This window comes from Pavona decussata, unplaced genomic scaffold (assembly GCF_977016875.1).
Source record: "Pavona decussata unplaced genomic scaffold, jaPavDecu1.1 SCAFFOLD_134, whole genome shotgun sequence".
In the NCBI taxonomy this organism is placed as follows: Eukaryota; Metazoa; Cnidaria; class Anthozoa; order Scleractinia; family Agariciidae; genus Pavona; species Pavona decussata.
The window spans coordinates 2,767,501-2,782,621 of record NW_028145547.1 but is presented as its reverse complement, the minus strand read 5'-3'; the positions used below and the strand labels follow the sequence as shown (position 1 = coordinate 2,782,621).

Here is a 15,121-nt window from a genome sequence, read left to right as displayed (position 1 = left end):
CTGTATTTACCAGACATCTCTGAAAGCCCGATACGTTGTAAAATAAAATTGGCAGGATCTAGTAGTCCTTTCTGGCAACGGTTCTAGAAGAAAATTTCACATTTTAGGGCTGTTCTTTGATTCGTCCCGGATAAGCTGAGACTTTAAATTGGTTTCAGCTCATCCGGTGGCTACAACCTGTAAGTACAATATTCTTTCCATTTCTACCAGAAGCAGCAGCAGGGAAAAACCTCTGGATTTCCCTTGCCGGTTACGATGGATCTCGAGAATATCTAATCAACGTAATTAGATCACAACTGGTGTGAAGACTGCAAGTCGCAAAACTCAGGGATACAATGAAAAGTCTTAGTCTTTGTTCGTCTTTGTTACGTTTAATTTAAAATCTGTACCCATCTACAAATATGTACTTAGGTTACCCGAGCTTAGCAAGTCTTTCGTTATTCCTTGGATTTTATAACGATATACTGGTGTCACGCTAAATTTAAATCTGAATTGTTACGATAGATCAGTTTTCAGTAAAAGATCGACGAGAAAGTACCAAAGAATCCCAAGAACTTGCAAGACTTAGCAAATAATACTCCTTGTAAACACCAGTATCTTAATTTACATGATACTGGGGAAAGTTTCCGCGAGCTATTCAAAAACCGTGAAGCACAGTTTCAGTTCCGTTGCAATTTCGATTTAGCTTTCCATTATTGGGCCAGCCCTCGCAGGTAATCACAAAAATCCCTTGGTGTATTTTAGGTATGTTTATACCATGTTTTATCGGTTTTAGATTTTGCTTACGTTTCTGCTATTTTTAGATATTTCAACGTCACAATGCGCCCCGTAACCCTTATAGTGCAATATTGAAGCTTATTTTAGATGTGACGTCACACCTCATAAATATCTACTCCGGTTATTATATAAGTTCAAAACAAAACACGGGCACAATAAAGTGGCAAGAACCGATGCGTGCCGAGTCAAACAAAAAGGGCTTTGATATAACGTTCAAAGGAATAAATCTCTAAATCAATGATGGTGCTTCAACACTGCCTTGCGTGTAACTCTTTGGTAAGTGTATAGAACAGTCATTGCATAGTGTGGCGTTACATGTTTAGTGGTTAAAATACAAGCAGCTGAATTGAACGTGTGGAAAGAGGAAGTGTATATATATGATAAGTGTCTTGACTGAGATCGGGTGGAACTTTCAAAAGACTTAGAGAAACGTCAGTTAGGGTTCATTAAAGTAATTTTTGAGCTACAATTCGATCTGTCTGTATGAGAACCAAACTCTTACCATGATGGCTAACAGTTTGACCTAATCGATGTAGCTGCAGAGTCCTGCCTTTTATGGGTATCTATCGGACAGTCGGGACATGATAAAGGAATGGAAATCTCACATATTGCCGTGGCAGTAAATTAATATTGGTTTAAAACATTCGTTCTAAATCATTTCGGCATCAACAAACTTCTATTTTTAATCAGATCGCGAGAAACAGTGATTTCTCTGAATTGCAGAAAGACATCCTAGGGAATTTACACCTTGTTAACCTGAATATCTGCAGGCTACTTACATGTTGTTCTACACGCTACAAACTATCGGTTTCTCAAAGGAACTTGAATGTCGCTCGCTCAGTGTTGGCAGCTGGTGCCTACTTGTGTCAGTGGTGGAGAGTAGTCCAATACAGATCAAATTGTCCAAGTTAAACTTGGCTGGTGAAATGCCGGAATGAAACCTCTCAACAGAGGTTAGAAACTAAACGTCGTATTCGGCCCTGATAAATAATGTATCGGGGAAAAAACCAGTAATGAAAAACACGGAAGTCACAGAAGAATTATAGAGACTTTTTGTAAAAGTGAAAACTTGTTTTACAATATGCCGATATTATCTGCGTTTTCTCGACGAGCCGTTTCTTTTCTGGACGTACCTTATTTAACTGAAAGGGAGAAAAATTAAAATCGCCAAATTAGCTTAAATACCGGGAACAATGAGGATGATTATATAGGGTGTACCATGACAATTGACAGAATGCCCAAGTACTCTAAACCTCTTGCGTAGGATATACCTATAATTATCACTAAAGCAAAGCCCAATCAGTAACTTATGATAGTACAAATAGTGGACTGACCTCGGCCTAGAATAGCAGTTGCTACTGACCTACATATAAGTTGTTGTTCTAGTTTGTTTCTGCGTTTTAACACGGAAGTCTCCTGTCGAAAATTGTCTGGTTTATCCTCTCTGTCTATTTATAGAAACGAATCCGTTTAGGGCAAAATGGCCTCTAAAACTTTTCAAGAATTAAGGAAATGCTTCCTGGGATTATTTTGACGATTTTTAAAATTCATCCACAGATCACAGAATCATCAAGGTCGTGCGTGTGTGGTCACGTGCTCGAAGAAGCGAGTCGTTTTATTGCAGGAAAAAGATATTCAGGTATTCACTTAAAAGTGTTTAAAGGTGAACGTTTAAAGAAAGAGGCATAAGTGCAAAATGCTCAAGGTTACTGTAAGGTAGAATTGAACAACGCAAAAATGCATTAAACATTTAAAGTTTGGGAATGGAATGGGGGTATCGATAACCTTCATTTGAATTCACGCCAATGCAGCATCGGATTTTATACATAGATTTTATACATATTGGGCTACGTATAAGGTTTGACTTTAGAAGGAAGAGGTTTGTCTTCGTCACCACAAAAAAAGCAATTAATCGCAGGAAACTGACCAAACCACCTCCTTAACATATAACCACAGCTATTCAAGCCTGACATAATACACTATCGTTGTTTTATCATGCAGAATATCGTGCCATGTTATACTCTCGTCTGGAAAACAGAAGGAAGAAGACAGAGGCGCGACAGAACGTTAAACCGAGGAGAAATCAGCAACAGCCGCTCAGAGAACTCAAGGTATGTGTAATTATGAGATATAGGTAGACATGATAAACGCTCGTAACTATGCGACATGTTTGGAGTGTGGAAGAGCTTATAAGTTCATGCAGTTCATATAACAACAGATATTTGTTAACTCCACTGAATTATCGTAAAATATCTCGAGGTTACTCCTCAAACAAAGAGGATTTCGAGACCTTGAGGACCGCGCTTCCATACAAACCAGTAACAATAGTTTCGTTTCATGCGGACACTGTGTGTTCCAGCCTTTACGCCATTCATCTCTCTCTCTCTCTCTCTCTCTCTCTCTCTCTCTCTCTCTCTCTCTCTCTCTCTCTCTCTCTCTCTCTCTCTCTCTCTCTCTGCGATTCAAGCCTGCATGATTCTAGCTGAGGGTTCATGACCAGTAGGACAGAAAAATACACCCTAAGGAAGTAGACACACTAGTCTTGCAGCTAGTTTTAGTTTTGAGCGGTGGTATTCACTTCCGGATGATTTGGCGTCACCATCTTCCTGCACACGTCATTACGCGCGGCCTTCTTGCTGTTGACGTGAGAACGTTGCTGTGTTGCGCCACAAACACTGACTTCTATTCTTGCTTCCTCAGAACGAAATGCCAATTTTAACAGAGCAATCGGCGAATTTCAAACCTACAGAAAAGCGTCGATCGACCGTATCAAGGACTTCAAACAAAACGAAAAGAAGAAGGGAATCTCCTCCACTGAAGAAGCAACGTAAATACAAAAGCGTCGTGCCACCAGAATTGTTGTCAAGATTTCCCAGCGCGCTTCAGGGAATAAACCGAAAACTAATGGGACAGAATTTGTTCTGGCTACAGTTGCAAATGGAGTAGGGAAATACGGACAAGAAAGTTCCAAGATTAAAATGTATGCTCCCGAAACGACGGAACCGTAGAGGAGTACAGGATGCTGCAGTTTCGAGGGATTGATTCCGCGGTCACCCAGTGGGCAGAAGGTTTATAGTTCAAAATTCCCTTGGCCTGAGAGGGTGTAACGGAATTAATGCTAAGGAAAGTGGCCTAAACCGACACAGGCCACACAGGAAATATATAAAACTCAAACAAAACTCAGTCTGTGTTATCTAGTTATAAATCAAGGGATCATGAGTCAGAGATTCTTCTTGACTGTCTATAAGTCTATAATTGCCGGAACATTTGAAGGTGGGTGGACTATAGACACGTGATCTAGACCAAGTTGGACTTGAGAACAACGGCTAAATTGTACAAAGAGAACAATCATCATATCTTGATTATTAGAAAATAGCATTATTGGTAGCAACCGATGTGTTGTTGGGGAAACAATAAAACAATATCTTTACAACAAAAAACCGATATGTTCGTCTCGTCTACATGACTTTCGGATTTGCTATTACTGCAATAATTGATTCCTGTATGGCCCTTCACCAGTAACTCGTGCGCTGTTGAAAAAAAAAAAATCTGACGACTTTTTTCAATAAAAAAACCACTTGGAATAAAGACAGAGCAGATGATTCAATTAATGTACCAAACAAAATGTCCATGCGGTACTAACAGTTCAAACTCTACACAACGGGCTAATCAAGTACAATTCACTGCCCGCAAAAAGCATTCAGCGAAATAAACATTCCCATCAAAAGCCACGAATTTTCAGTTTGTGTTTATGCAGACTAATTAATATTCAGTTACTGTTGAATTGTTCCAGGGACAAATGCAAATAGTTTATGCTACAATACACCTGAATGTCATGGTAATATCAAAATCGCCAAACAAGTGTACGTCAACGATTTCATTTTCAACCTGTATTGAAACCAATTTGTTCAGCTTTTTTTCACCTCCGTCCTCTTTCTCATAAAGCGAAATCAAAAACATTTACGTGTATCAGTCGCAACTCTTTGCTTAGCTCTTTTAAGTCTGCAGATTGAAGCTTCGAAGTTTCTGGGTCTTTCAATACATACTTTTCATTGTTTCGTAACAAAGGGCTAACGCTTCACGTGTCAGGTCACGCAGCTGTTGCTTATTTTAGAACTGACGTCACACGTCCATGCCCAAGTCAAGCATATAAACCGTACAAAACAAAGAAGTCAGCAGTCGAACGTTGCCAAGCGAAGAGGCTCTGATCTGACAAGACTGCAAAGGAAATAAGGGATAATAAAGGCTGCGTCACAATGGTGCTTCGTCAGTGCGTTGCCTGTAATTTCTTGGTAAGTACTCAGATCGCCTGTCGTGAAATATCCGTGAATTAAATTTACAATTTCTAATTCGTTAGTAAGTACTGTATTTATTTTTAGTTCGACTGACGCACATTTACCGTCATCTACCAGTCAAGTTGTTTGTGAAAAATGCAGATATGACAGTATTTGGTTGCCGAGCTGCCTCTGCATTTAGTAAAATCGCTTGCGATAGAAATTTCAACGGCGTCTGCTTTTCAGAAACGTAGAACCGCTTTCTTTTCTTTCTATGTCTTCTATGTCAGTATTAACCATTAAGTAGCCTTCCGTGTTCTAAGTGAGAAATATATCAATTTCGACGGTGTTACGGTACGGTGTTGTAATAAAGGATATTTTTTTTCGGGGAGCTATGCTAACAACCTAGACGATGCACATTCTTTCGTTTCCTTTTTGGAGCATTTGTCGAATGCCGAGAAGGAAAATGTGAAGAAAAAACGGTCCATTGAATTTTCTGATGTCTTACATTGGTTAAAATCAGGTTTAAACAACTTGATGTCTAGAAGCGTTTGATTCAAGATTACAATTAGCAGGCGAATATGTAACTGGGGTCGACCCGTTCAATGGAGTTATTGGTCACAAGCTAAGCCTTTGATTGCCAGTATTGATTTCAGAAAAGTCAAAAATCAGTCCTGACAACGAATAAAGGCAAACGACGATTCCCTTATCTTGTTTATCTTCTTTACATAGAAGAATTATGCCCTTATGATTCAAGACACACTATACCAAACAATTTGGTTCGTCTGGACGCAAAAAAGTTGATCTTATACCCGTCTTTATGGGGTCGAGGAACTATAATATGCATACTGAACCAGACACAGTTAGAAAAGAAGTATTTAATGGTTTCCAAAAGACTCTAGATCTCGAATCATTGACATTTCAACCCCTCAGTTCCAAATGAAAACAATGAAGTTGGCTCTGACACTGAAAGCAACTGTTATTTATCGCAATCGTTATTTCTCGTAAACGAAAGGGCCTCTCATCGGTGCCAACTTCATCTGAAATCTTATAACGCAGATAATGTTGGTGATTCATAATTTATTTCATCCGCAGATTACAGAATCGACAAGGTCATGCGTATGTGGTCACGTGCTTGAAGATGCTAATCGGTACATCGGCGGGAAACGATTCTCAGGTATAGTATGGGGATACTAAATCAGATTGGCGGGGAAAATATCTCCACGAAACAGGATAAATAGAAAAACTTAAAACGAGTTGGATAGCCGTGTAGCCTCAGCACTGAGGGAAGGGTGAAACTGGTCAATTTAAATAGGATTGCAAAGATTTAGGTAAAAGTCAGCTTCTCACAAAATTTGGTCCTCATCGTCATTGTAGAACACAGAAATCTTTGAATGCATTGTAGACCTATGTCGAAGATAAACGTTTTTGGGTGCGTGTTTGAAATGGACAATTTTCACAATTGCCCGTTCCGGAGTTCAAATGGAGACTGAAGACGAGGGAGTTTTAAATTTTCATTTAATCAGAAATTGGAGTCATAAGTCAGTTTACCAAGTTTGAGGTTCTGTCGTTAGATTGCAACCTTATACAAGGCTTTCAAATATCGGAAAAATTAGAGACTTCGTATGGAATTTGAGGAATTGAGCGACCTTTGACAGGTCACAGCCTGGTTAATACGCAATAAAACATAGCCAAATTTACTAATTTTTATGTGATCTTTCTGGCGATGGGCTTCATTTCTTCATTTGAAGAATTTGAACATTGCTTTTAAACTAGGGCCGAGTCATTTTAGGAGCTTCGGAATGGGCAAATCAACTCTTTTCTTGCTTCAAATCGTAAGGAATTTAAGGTTGATATCTGTCATCGTTCCTTTAGAATATCGAGCGGAACTATATTCCCGCCTGGAAAGTAAAAGAAAGAGGAGAGAATCACGAGAATACGTGGAACAACTAAAACCACCCAAACAACTCAAGGTAAATATCAAAAACTTTTCTTCGCTGACAATAAAAACAGTGGATTAAAACTTTATTATACCATTATTTTTCTGAACGATTGTGGTAAATATAGTTTCCCTAGGAAAGAATATCAACTACGCCAGCGTGCATGGTCGAATACATGTATTACTTATTATCATACTGTGGTTTGTCAAATGACTGCATGTCCTGAGACATAGCACGTGCTCTCGGTTTGATAAATATCAACTGGTCTTGTGGCAACCTCAATCATCGCCACATATTCAATGAGGTATATATCGATCCGATATTGGCACAGTAATAAACCAATTGGGATACACAAAAACATTGCAACGAAAACTATCTTCAACAAGTTCTTCTTCCCTTGTGTATTAAGAAAAAACGCTTTAAACTGAGTATGGTGTGTTCTTCCTTCGAGAAATCACTGATTTCCTTCTCGGTGCTCGAGGACAAATTTCATGTTTAAGAAAATTAAGGTACCTTGTCAAAAATGTGTGCAGTTTTTACCAAACAATAGCAAAATCCCGGTGACAATGCCACTCTATTTCAGTTCGATTTTCTCTTAACCATTGGCTATAAAACGTTTCAGGAGCCGCTGGATTGCCTTACACTGTCCGAGGTCTTCTACTAGCAAGCCCTTCCTACTCTCTTGCAGACGGATTCCTTGTAAACGACCTCGGATCGGCATGCTAGACTGAACCATGTTCGGCTATAGCTCGCTCGCTCCGCTTGACGACGTCCACACAAACTTTGAAACGCGCGTGGAAGCAGAAGGAATGAGACCCGGTGCAAGCGTTGATTATTTGTTGTCTCAAACTAGAAATTTACCTGAGTCCGTCAGAAGTTCGATCGGGAAAAGCTCGAGTTCTTATTCAGTCGAATTTAATTGCATTTCGCGCGCATTTTTTCTTGTCAAGACCTCTCATCAATACTGTGGCACGACAGAAATTTGACGTTTGAATCACTTCTGTCGAGTAATTCGACACAACCATGTCGAGCTTGCAGTACAAGATCAACACGTACTGAGCCGACACAGACTGTCAAACTTCTGTCGTGTCGAACTCATAAGTCTGAATTATAAAATTCCGGATACGGTACAAGTTCAGCGTTTGAACCAAGCCTGATCAAATATTTCGATCCTTGTCAGTGATTTTTTTTTTCACGTGTTGCCATAACCTCAATGGAGACAAAGGAAGTAAGTTTTCTCTTTTTTTTTGCAAGAATTATGTTACGGTAAATAGCTTCAAACAAAGAGTTATCTGAAATATAATAGTATAATTAAATACGTCAGAAAGCGAAATACAGGGGGGAAGGGAGAATCTAAAAGAGATACAGTTTTTGTACTAGAGGTATGTGAGTATGCCAAGATTATCAGAACAACCAGGCTTCAACAAACCCCTAGGTAAGGGACGCACCGCGGTAACAAGGAAGTCAAACAAAAAGAAGAGAAGCCGGAAAAGACTGCCTCGTGAACAATCATCGCCATCAAACAAAGAGTACCATTTTCTATGAAGGTATACGAAAGCATAACCTTTCCTGCCAAAAATGATATATAAAAGGGAAAGCGTTTGGAGCTCGGGGCGGAATCTCCCCGGATAAAACCTTTTTCGAATACCCCCCTTACCCCTTCCTCCGGGGGACTCGCGTAGCCTTGATAAAACAGTATTTTCCTTTTTATTCGCCCCAGGAATTAATGCCAAGATTATCAGAACAACCAGGCTTCAACAAACCCCTAGGTAAGGGACGCACCGCGGTAACAAGGAAGTCAAACAAAAAGAAGAGAAGCCGGAAAAGACTGCCTCGTGAACAATCATTGCCATCAAACAAGCAACAAAGATGCAAGGAAGTTGTACCACCAGAATTGATGTCGAGATTTCCCAGCGCACTGCAGGAAATTAACCGAAGAATAATGGGACAGAACTTCATATGGATGGCATTACAACTCGATTTGTAGGAATATAAACTAATTCTGGCTGAGTGTTATTCGAAGAATACGGGGAAATCTAAGGGATATAACCCCGATATTATCAAAGAACAGAAATTTCCAAACATCGTGTTTTGTCGACTGGAAAGTGAAACCACGTTCGAAAAGCTTCGGATTTTGAACTCAGATATAAAGAGGCAAATTATTCGCCGTTTAAACTAGTTTAAAGACCGTACAGCTTGATGAGTCACAATGAAAACTCAAGCTGAATTTCAAAACGTCACCTGGTTCACTTTCCCCCTTGACAGGAAGCAAGCCTTGTTTCATGTATGGTGAGTCACCTTTCTTGAAGCACTACCATGATGAAAATTCCCACCATTTGGGGACTCACTTTCTCCAAATAGAAACTTAAGTAAAAGTTTTGCCGATTGTGTGCTTTACCTCCTAAAACGGCGCTAAAACGGCGGATCTCACAGTTTTGGTTGAATATAGAAATAAACCAATAGTCTCTTGAAGTACTAACAGCATTATGAAAATACTTGTAAAGCTTCAGTTTCAAGTTGGGTTTGCAGCACTATAAAGGAAGCAGGAAGTGAGAACTAGAAAATAATGTAGAGGAAGCGAAAACTAGGTTAAAAATAGTGGAACACTAATGACAGTTCCCCTGGCAAATTTTTGGTTTGAGTGTTACATGGCAAAAGATACGACTTACTCGAGAAAGTGTGTTTAAATAATTTACGAATGAAATAAAATTACAGTGCCTGTTAATTCACACTTTGGATGTATAAAACCTAGGGCTGGTATATAGAAACACGACTGGCCTTGTAACGACGTGCTAAAGTTTAAGTAGCACTAGTACAGTATATATAATCTTGAAGTGAAAAGCCGATGTAAATTATTTCTTGAAAAGATGCAAAGAGGAGATCTCAACGAAAAGACAGACTCCGTGTGTAAGTTGTTTAAGGTGGCTGGCACCAGTTTCCAGTACTTTCCAGCACTTAAACTTTGACGGATCAATGCTACCACCCTTGTTAAATACTGATGGCACCTAATTATTGGTGAACAAGTTACAGATGTTTTCTCGACCGTACAGATAACCATAACGACAATATAACCTGTTAAAATTAACATCAAGTGATTATTTAAAATTTAAGGTGGCTCCGAACCACTACCTACATTTTTTTTAATTTGAAAAGAGTTGCGCCTTAGCATAATTCGATGGGACAAATATTAGGATCAACGAGCTCGGTATTGAATTCAATTCACTGAAAGCTAAATTAACAGGTTATATTGTTATAACAGGTTATCAACAGGTTAAATTGTTGCTTTGGTGACCTGTTCAGTTGAACAAATGACCATAACTTGCTTTCCATTTGGTCGTTACTATTATCGGTTGTATCCAGTTATAAAGAGTAATAACAATGATCTGATCAAATTATAACTAAAGGAAAGTACAGGAAACCGTTGTGAAACTCCTTCAATGATATTTAAAAATAACGTTGTTGTATAATTGTGAATGTAACACTTTGCATTTTTACACCAAGTCAAGGCACCGAAATTTGTTACAAAAAAAGGATAAATGAAAAAGAATAGGATGAGCACCATGTGCGCCGGTATTTTTTCCTCGAGTGCATACTAAGATAAGAATAAAGCTGAAGAAAATGAGCAATTTTCTCATGAATTATTATCCCTCGAATACTTTCTCTTGCGAAGTCCTGCTAAGACTTCTTTCAAGTCGCTTGTTCTTCTGCATGGTTACGGAGAGCGGGCACGTCAATCAAGATGGGGGCGATTGTTTAGGTATCAACCACCACACGGGACCGTCTGCGCCGCGCTGGCTGCACTACCAAAATTAACCGTATATTTTTGAAAGCTTAACAACAACAGTGACGGCTGGTTCTCATCGTTTCGCAGACTATTTATTTGCAACCCCATTCCTGCTACTAACTCCGAGCCTAGTTTTCCGTGTGAGTTTTACAATCATCCAAACGTCACCTTTAAAATAAAATCGAAAAATAAAATCGCGTGACTAGGAGCAAGTCTAACCATTGGATAATGGGCATCACGTGCCGTTATACCAGATACCCAATGATATATCTCCAAGCCTTATCTCCCAATTTCGAAATCCGGATTTTAACTTTTCTACTCAAGCGTTCAATAGTTTTGCCCAAAATAAATTCTTGGAAGGAACAAGGAAGGTTGTTTGGAGCAAACTAATAAGCCGACTGAGAATATCGAGAACTCGCGATCAAAACTGAAATTACGGTATTCCTCATATTTTGTCAGGAGACACTCTTTAGAGAACTATTTACGAAAATAACAATAATACTTTCCAAAGATTTTTCGTTTTTGAGAATTCCGGCATAATGTAAAATGCCGTGATCACGTCGCAGCCGGCGTTAACTTTTGACAAGAATTTGTGTATTTTCAAATCGCTCGGGAAGGAAGACGGTGTAGCGTATTGAAACGACCTTTTGAAATTAAGTTAGGCATCCTTCTAACAATACGGTCTTATAAAAAAATCACTGGGAAATGCCTATTTACATGAAGTTTTAAAAGCCCGAAGATTCCTATTTTCAGTATTTTCATCAACATTTGAAATTGTGAAAAATTTATAGGCAAAAATCGTGTTCTTGTACATCGAAACTTGTAACAAGTATTATACTAGAGGAAAGCTTTATGCATGTACTGCACTAAGATATAAAAACTCCAGCTTGGGTTATTTAAAAGCCACGCGTTGACGGGATAAACACATAGGGAATTTTTAATACATATATTTTTCAAAATGGCAGTGGTCCGTACAAGATAGCAACTTTCAACTAAATTTACTGTTTATGTTTTATTTCTGGTGGAATAAAGCTAAGTTGTTATTCGGAAAACAAAATCTTTTGTCTTGATGGAAGCTTCTTTGCTACTGAAGCAGCCAATATTTAGATGTGACTGTTGGCAAAATTAAAAATGGCTTAGAACATGGTTTTGTTAAACACCATCTATAAACTATCTTTTAATGACTGACCCAGAGTGTACTACATTTCTTTACTTTTCACTGACCATCAGCTAAAACAATTTTGGGAAAAAATCTGAAATTCAACGACTAGGGAGCTTAAGTGGCGACGACGGCAACGGCAACGGCAACGGCAAGGAAAACGTTACCTGAAAATATAACTTTATTTCATTTTGCGCTATTAATTTCAACTCGCTCAACTTCTACAGAAACGGCCAACTATCCAGGAACCAAATTGGTAGGAGTGGCTTTCAAGTTAAGAAAGAAAATGAAAAATTAACCGTCGTGTGCTCACGTTCACCAAAAAAAACTAGAATTTGGTCATTCCACGTTGTTGTTTTGCAGAGGACAGCGAAGAAATGTATCAAAATGTAAAACGCACGTACAGAGCGATTGTTTTTGCTCATTACCTGTCATTAAACCTATTATTTTTGTCGTTGTCGTCGCCGTCGTCGTTGCTTAAGCTCAGCTCCCTAATATGACCGTGTGAACCCTGGAAAGTTCATCAAATTAATTTAGTGGTTTTAATTCCACATAATCCCATTATATCCCCCTCACCAAAAGCAGTCACTTCAAAGTCCCCCATGTTCTGAAGATACCATTCACAGCGGTTGCCATGTCGTCTTTCTGCCCGTCTTAGGTCGTTATAGTTTGTCCATTTCGAACAGAGTTCTTTTCCGCAACCTTTTTCTGGCCTCTCTCGAAATTTGATCGCGTTTCTGGAATGATCTCCATTTAAGAAAACTCCGTCAAGTTTCATGCGCCACACCAAAGAGTATTTACCTGGAAGCACGCCGACGAAGAATTGATCAATAGGGAGCTTAAGCAACGACGACGGCAACGGCAACGAAAACGTCACCTGAAAATATCTCTATTTCATTTGTTTTACTTCGCGATTATTTCAACTCGCTCAACTTTTACGGCGAACTATCCAGGAACCAAATTAGTAGGAGTGGCGTACAAGTCAAAGAAAATGAAAAATTCACCGTCGTGCGTTCACGTTCTCGATAAAACCTTAAATGTGGTTATTTCACATTGTTTTCCAGAGGACGGCAAAGAAATGTACCGAATGTAAAACGCAGAGGGTTTGCAGAGCGATTGTTTTTGCTCATTAAACCTATTGTTTTGCGGCGTTGCCGTTGCCGTCGCCGTTGCTTAAACTCCTTAATTTGAAGCCAGCACACCGTGTGGCGTTGAATTACTTCTCCGAATTCGCTTTCTTTGTCTTTCACTTTCTCAAGGTATTTACCATTCAACCAGACTACGCGAAAAGCTTTCGCCGGTTTCTTGCTTGTGGCAAGTTTAAAATACAGCTTCTTGTAATCCAGTGGGGTGGCTCTTGGTTCGGCCTGCGGCTGTTTTCCAAACCTTTTCTCGGCAAGAATTCTCCACACGAAGTTCTTCCGGCTTACATCGTTCCAGAATTTGCAGGTCTTTCCCAAGTTTATCAGATCTTTGCCGTCTAGGAAGGAGGCAATTCGTTCGGCTACGATATCTGGGAGAATTGTGCAGTCAAAATAAACAGATGGAGCTTCATTTTGTGGTTTTTGTTCTCTTTCATCACCGGGAGCGTCGTGACTTTGAGAGTGAGCAGGGCGGGAGAGCTTCTTCGAGAACGCCATGTTGCTCTATCTGTGTACACCAGTACCCAAGGTCCCAATGTTGTTTTACGAAAGATTAGGAAAATACAAGCATGAAGAGTTTCAGTTTCCGGTTGGGATTGCCGTGTATTGTGGGATGGAAAGTGAGCACCAACTCTGGAATATCCGCCATATTGGATTCCTCACAGTGTGTTTCAAGGTCTTCTCCTCGATAATATTTGCTTTCTGACTGACGAAATAATCGAATGCAAACTTCGACTACAGAATCTGAATTACTAATACTATCTGCCGAGTTTATCACCTGTGTCATGAAGCTGCGTAAATCAAGTAAAATTTGCGATCATTTTCATCGATGTAACATTATGAGCATGAACACGACTTAGCAGTCTCATTTTTGGATACTTTTTTTGGGGAGTTTTCTATTGATGGGGAATTTGGTGATTTGAGATTTTTGATCGCTTTACTGGGGTGTCCAAACAGTGATTAATAACACGTTAAACAAATGTTTTACGACGATATGTGAAGTTTCTTTTCTCGGTGCTGGAATTTGAGCTAGTTGATTCGTTTATATTTTTAGGTGCTCCCTCCCTTTTAAAGCTATGTTTTTGGCACGCCCTGACCCCCTCCAATTCAACCAACCCCCCCCCCCCCAGAAAAACAAACAACACCACATGCATATATGAAGTCCCGTCCAGTAGCTTTCATGAATCCGAATGGCAACACTTTCGGATTTTAGCCACAGACTACACTTACTGAACTGAGGTTGACTCTGAGAGCCACAAACAAAAACGTGGATGAGTTGAGAAAACCGGTTAAGAAACCTTCGCAAACGCATTAAACGTTGCGCTAAATTTTAAAAATGTCCTAGTCCGCGTAACGATTTCAACAGTGGATGCCACTGAGCTATTGCTTTTCTTAGTGTTGTCATCATGCAATTCCAGTGATGTAATCCAATGCTGGTCTGCGAGTCAGGCCCCACAATGGTTATAGTTCAAAATTCCCTTGGCTTGAGAGGGTGTAACGGAATCAATGCTAAGGAAAGTGGCCTAAACCGACACCGGCCACACAGGAAATATATAAAATTAAACAAAACTCAGTCTGTGTTATCTAGTTATGAATCAGGGGATCATGAGTCAGAGATTCTTCTTGACTGTCTATGAGTCTATGATTGCCGGGACAGTTGAAGGTGGGTGGGCTATAGACACGTGATCTAGACCAAGTAGGACTTGAGAACAACGGCTAAATTGTACAAAGAGAACAATCATCAAATCTTGATTAGTAGAAAATAGCATTATTGATAGCAACAGATGTGTTGTTTTGGAAACAATAAAGCAACATCTTTACAACAAAAAAACGATATGTTCGTCTCGTCTACATGACTTTCGGATTTGCTTTTACTGCAATAATTGATTCCTGTATGGCCCTTCACCAGTAACTCGTGCGCTGTTGAAAAATAAAAATCTGACGACTTTTTTCAATAAAAAAACCACTTGGAATAAAGATTGGTAAACTAATGATTCAATTAGTTTACCAAATATAATACAATGTTCATGCGTACGGAAGCCCAT

The 15,121-nt window shown here is 39.4% G+C and overlaps 2 protein-coding genes across 2 annotated transcripts in view; one reads left to right on the top strand and one right to left on the bottom strand.

The window, feature by feature from the left end:
- The first annotated feature begins 935 nt into the window (after window positions 1–935).
- On the top strand, window positions 936–10,613 carry LOC146467723 (uncharacterized). The gene is made up of 8 exons (XM_085125647.1): window positions 936–1,053; window positions 2,335–2,416; window positions 2,779–2,888; window positions 3,478–3,719; window positions 4,985–5,069; window positions 6,147–6,228; window positions 6,927–7,024; window positions 8,712–10,613. Exons 1-8 carry the CDS (start codon window positions 1,015–1,017, stop codon window positions 8,976–8,978), a joined length of 1,005 nt encoding a protein of 334 aa, XP_084981773.1. The 5' UTR covers window positions 936–1,014; the 3' UTR covers window positions 8,979–10,613.
- Window positions 10,614–11,189: 576 nt separating this feature from the next.
- LOC146467721 (uncharacterized) overlaps window positions 11,190–15,121 on the bottom strand; it is a 33,037-nt gene continuing 29,105 nt past the window's right edge. The window contains exon 2 of the mRNA XM_085125565.1: window positions 11,190–12,042. The gene's annotated coding sequence lies outside the window, so the exon portion shown is untranslated. The remainder of the gene's footprint in view (window positions 12,043–15,121) is intronic.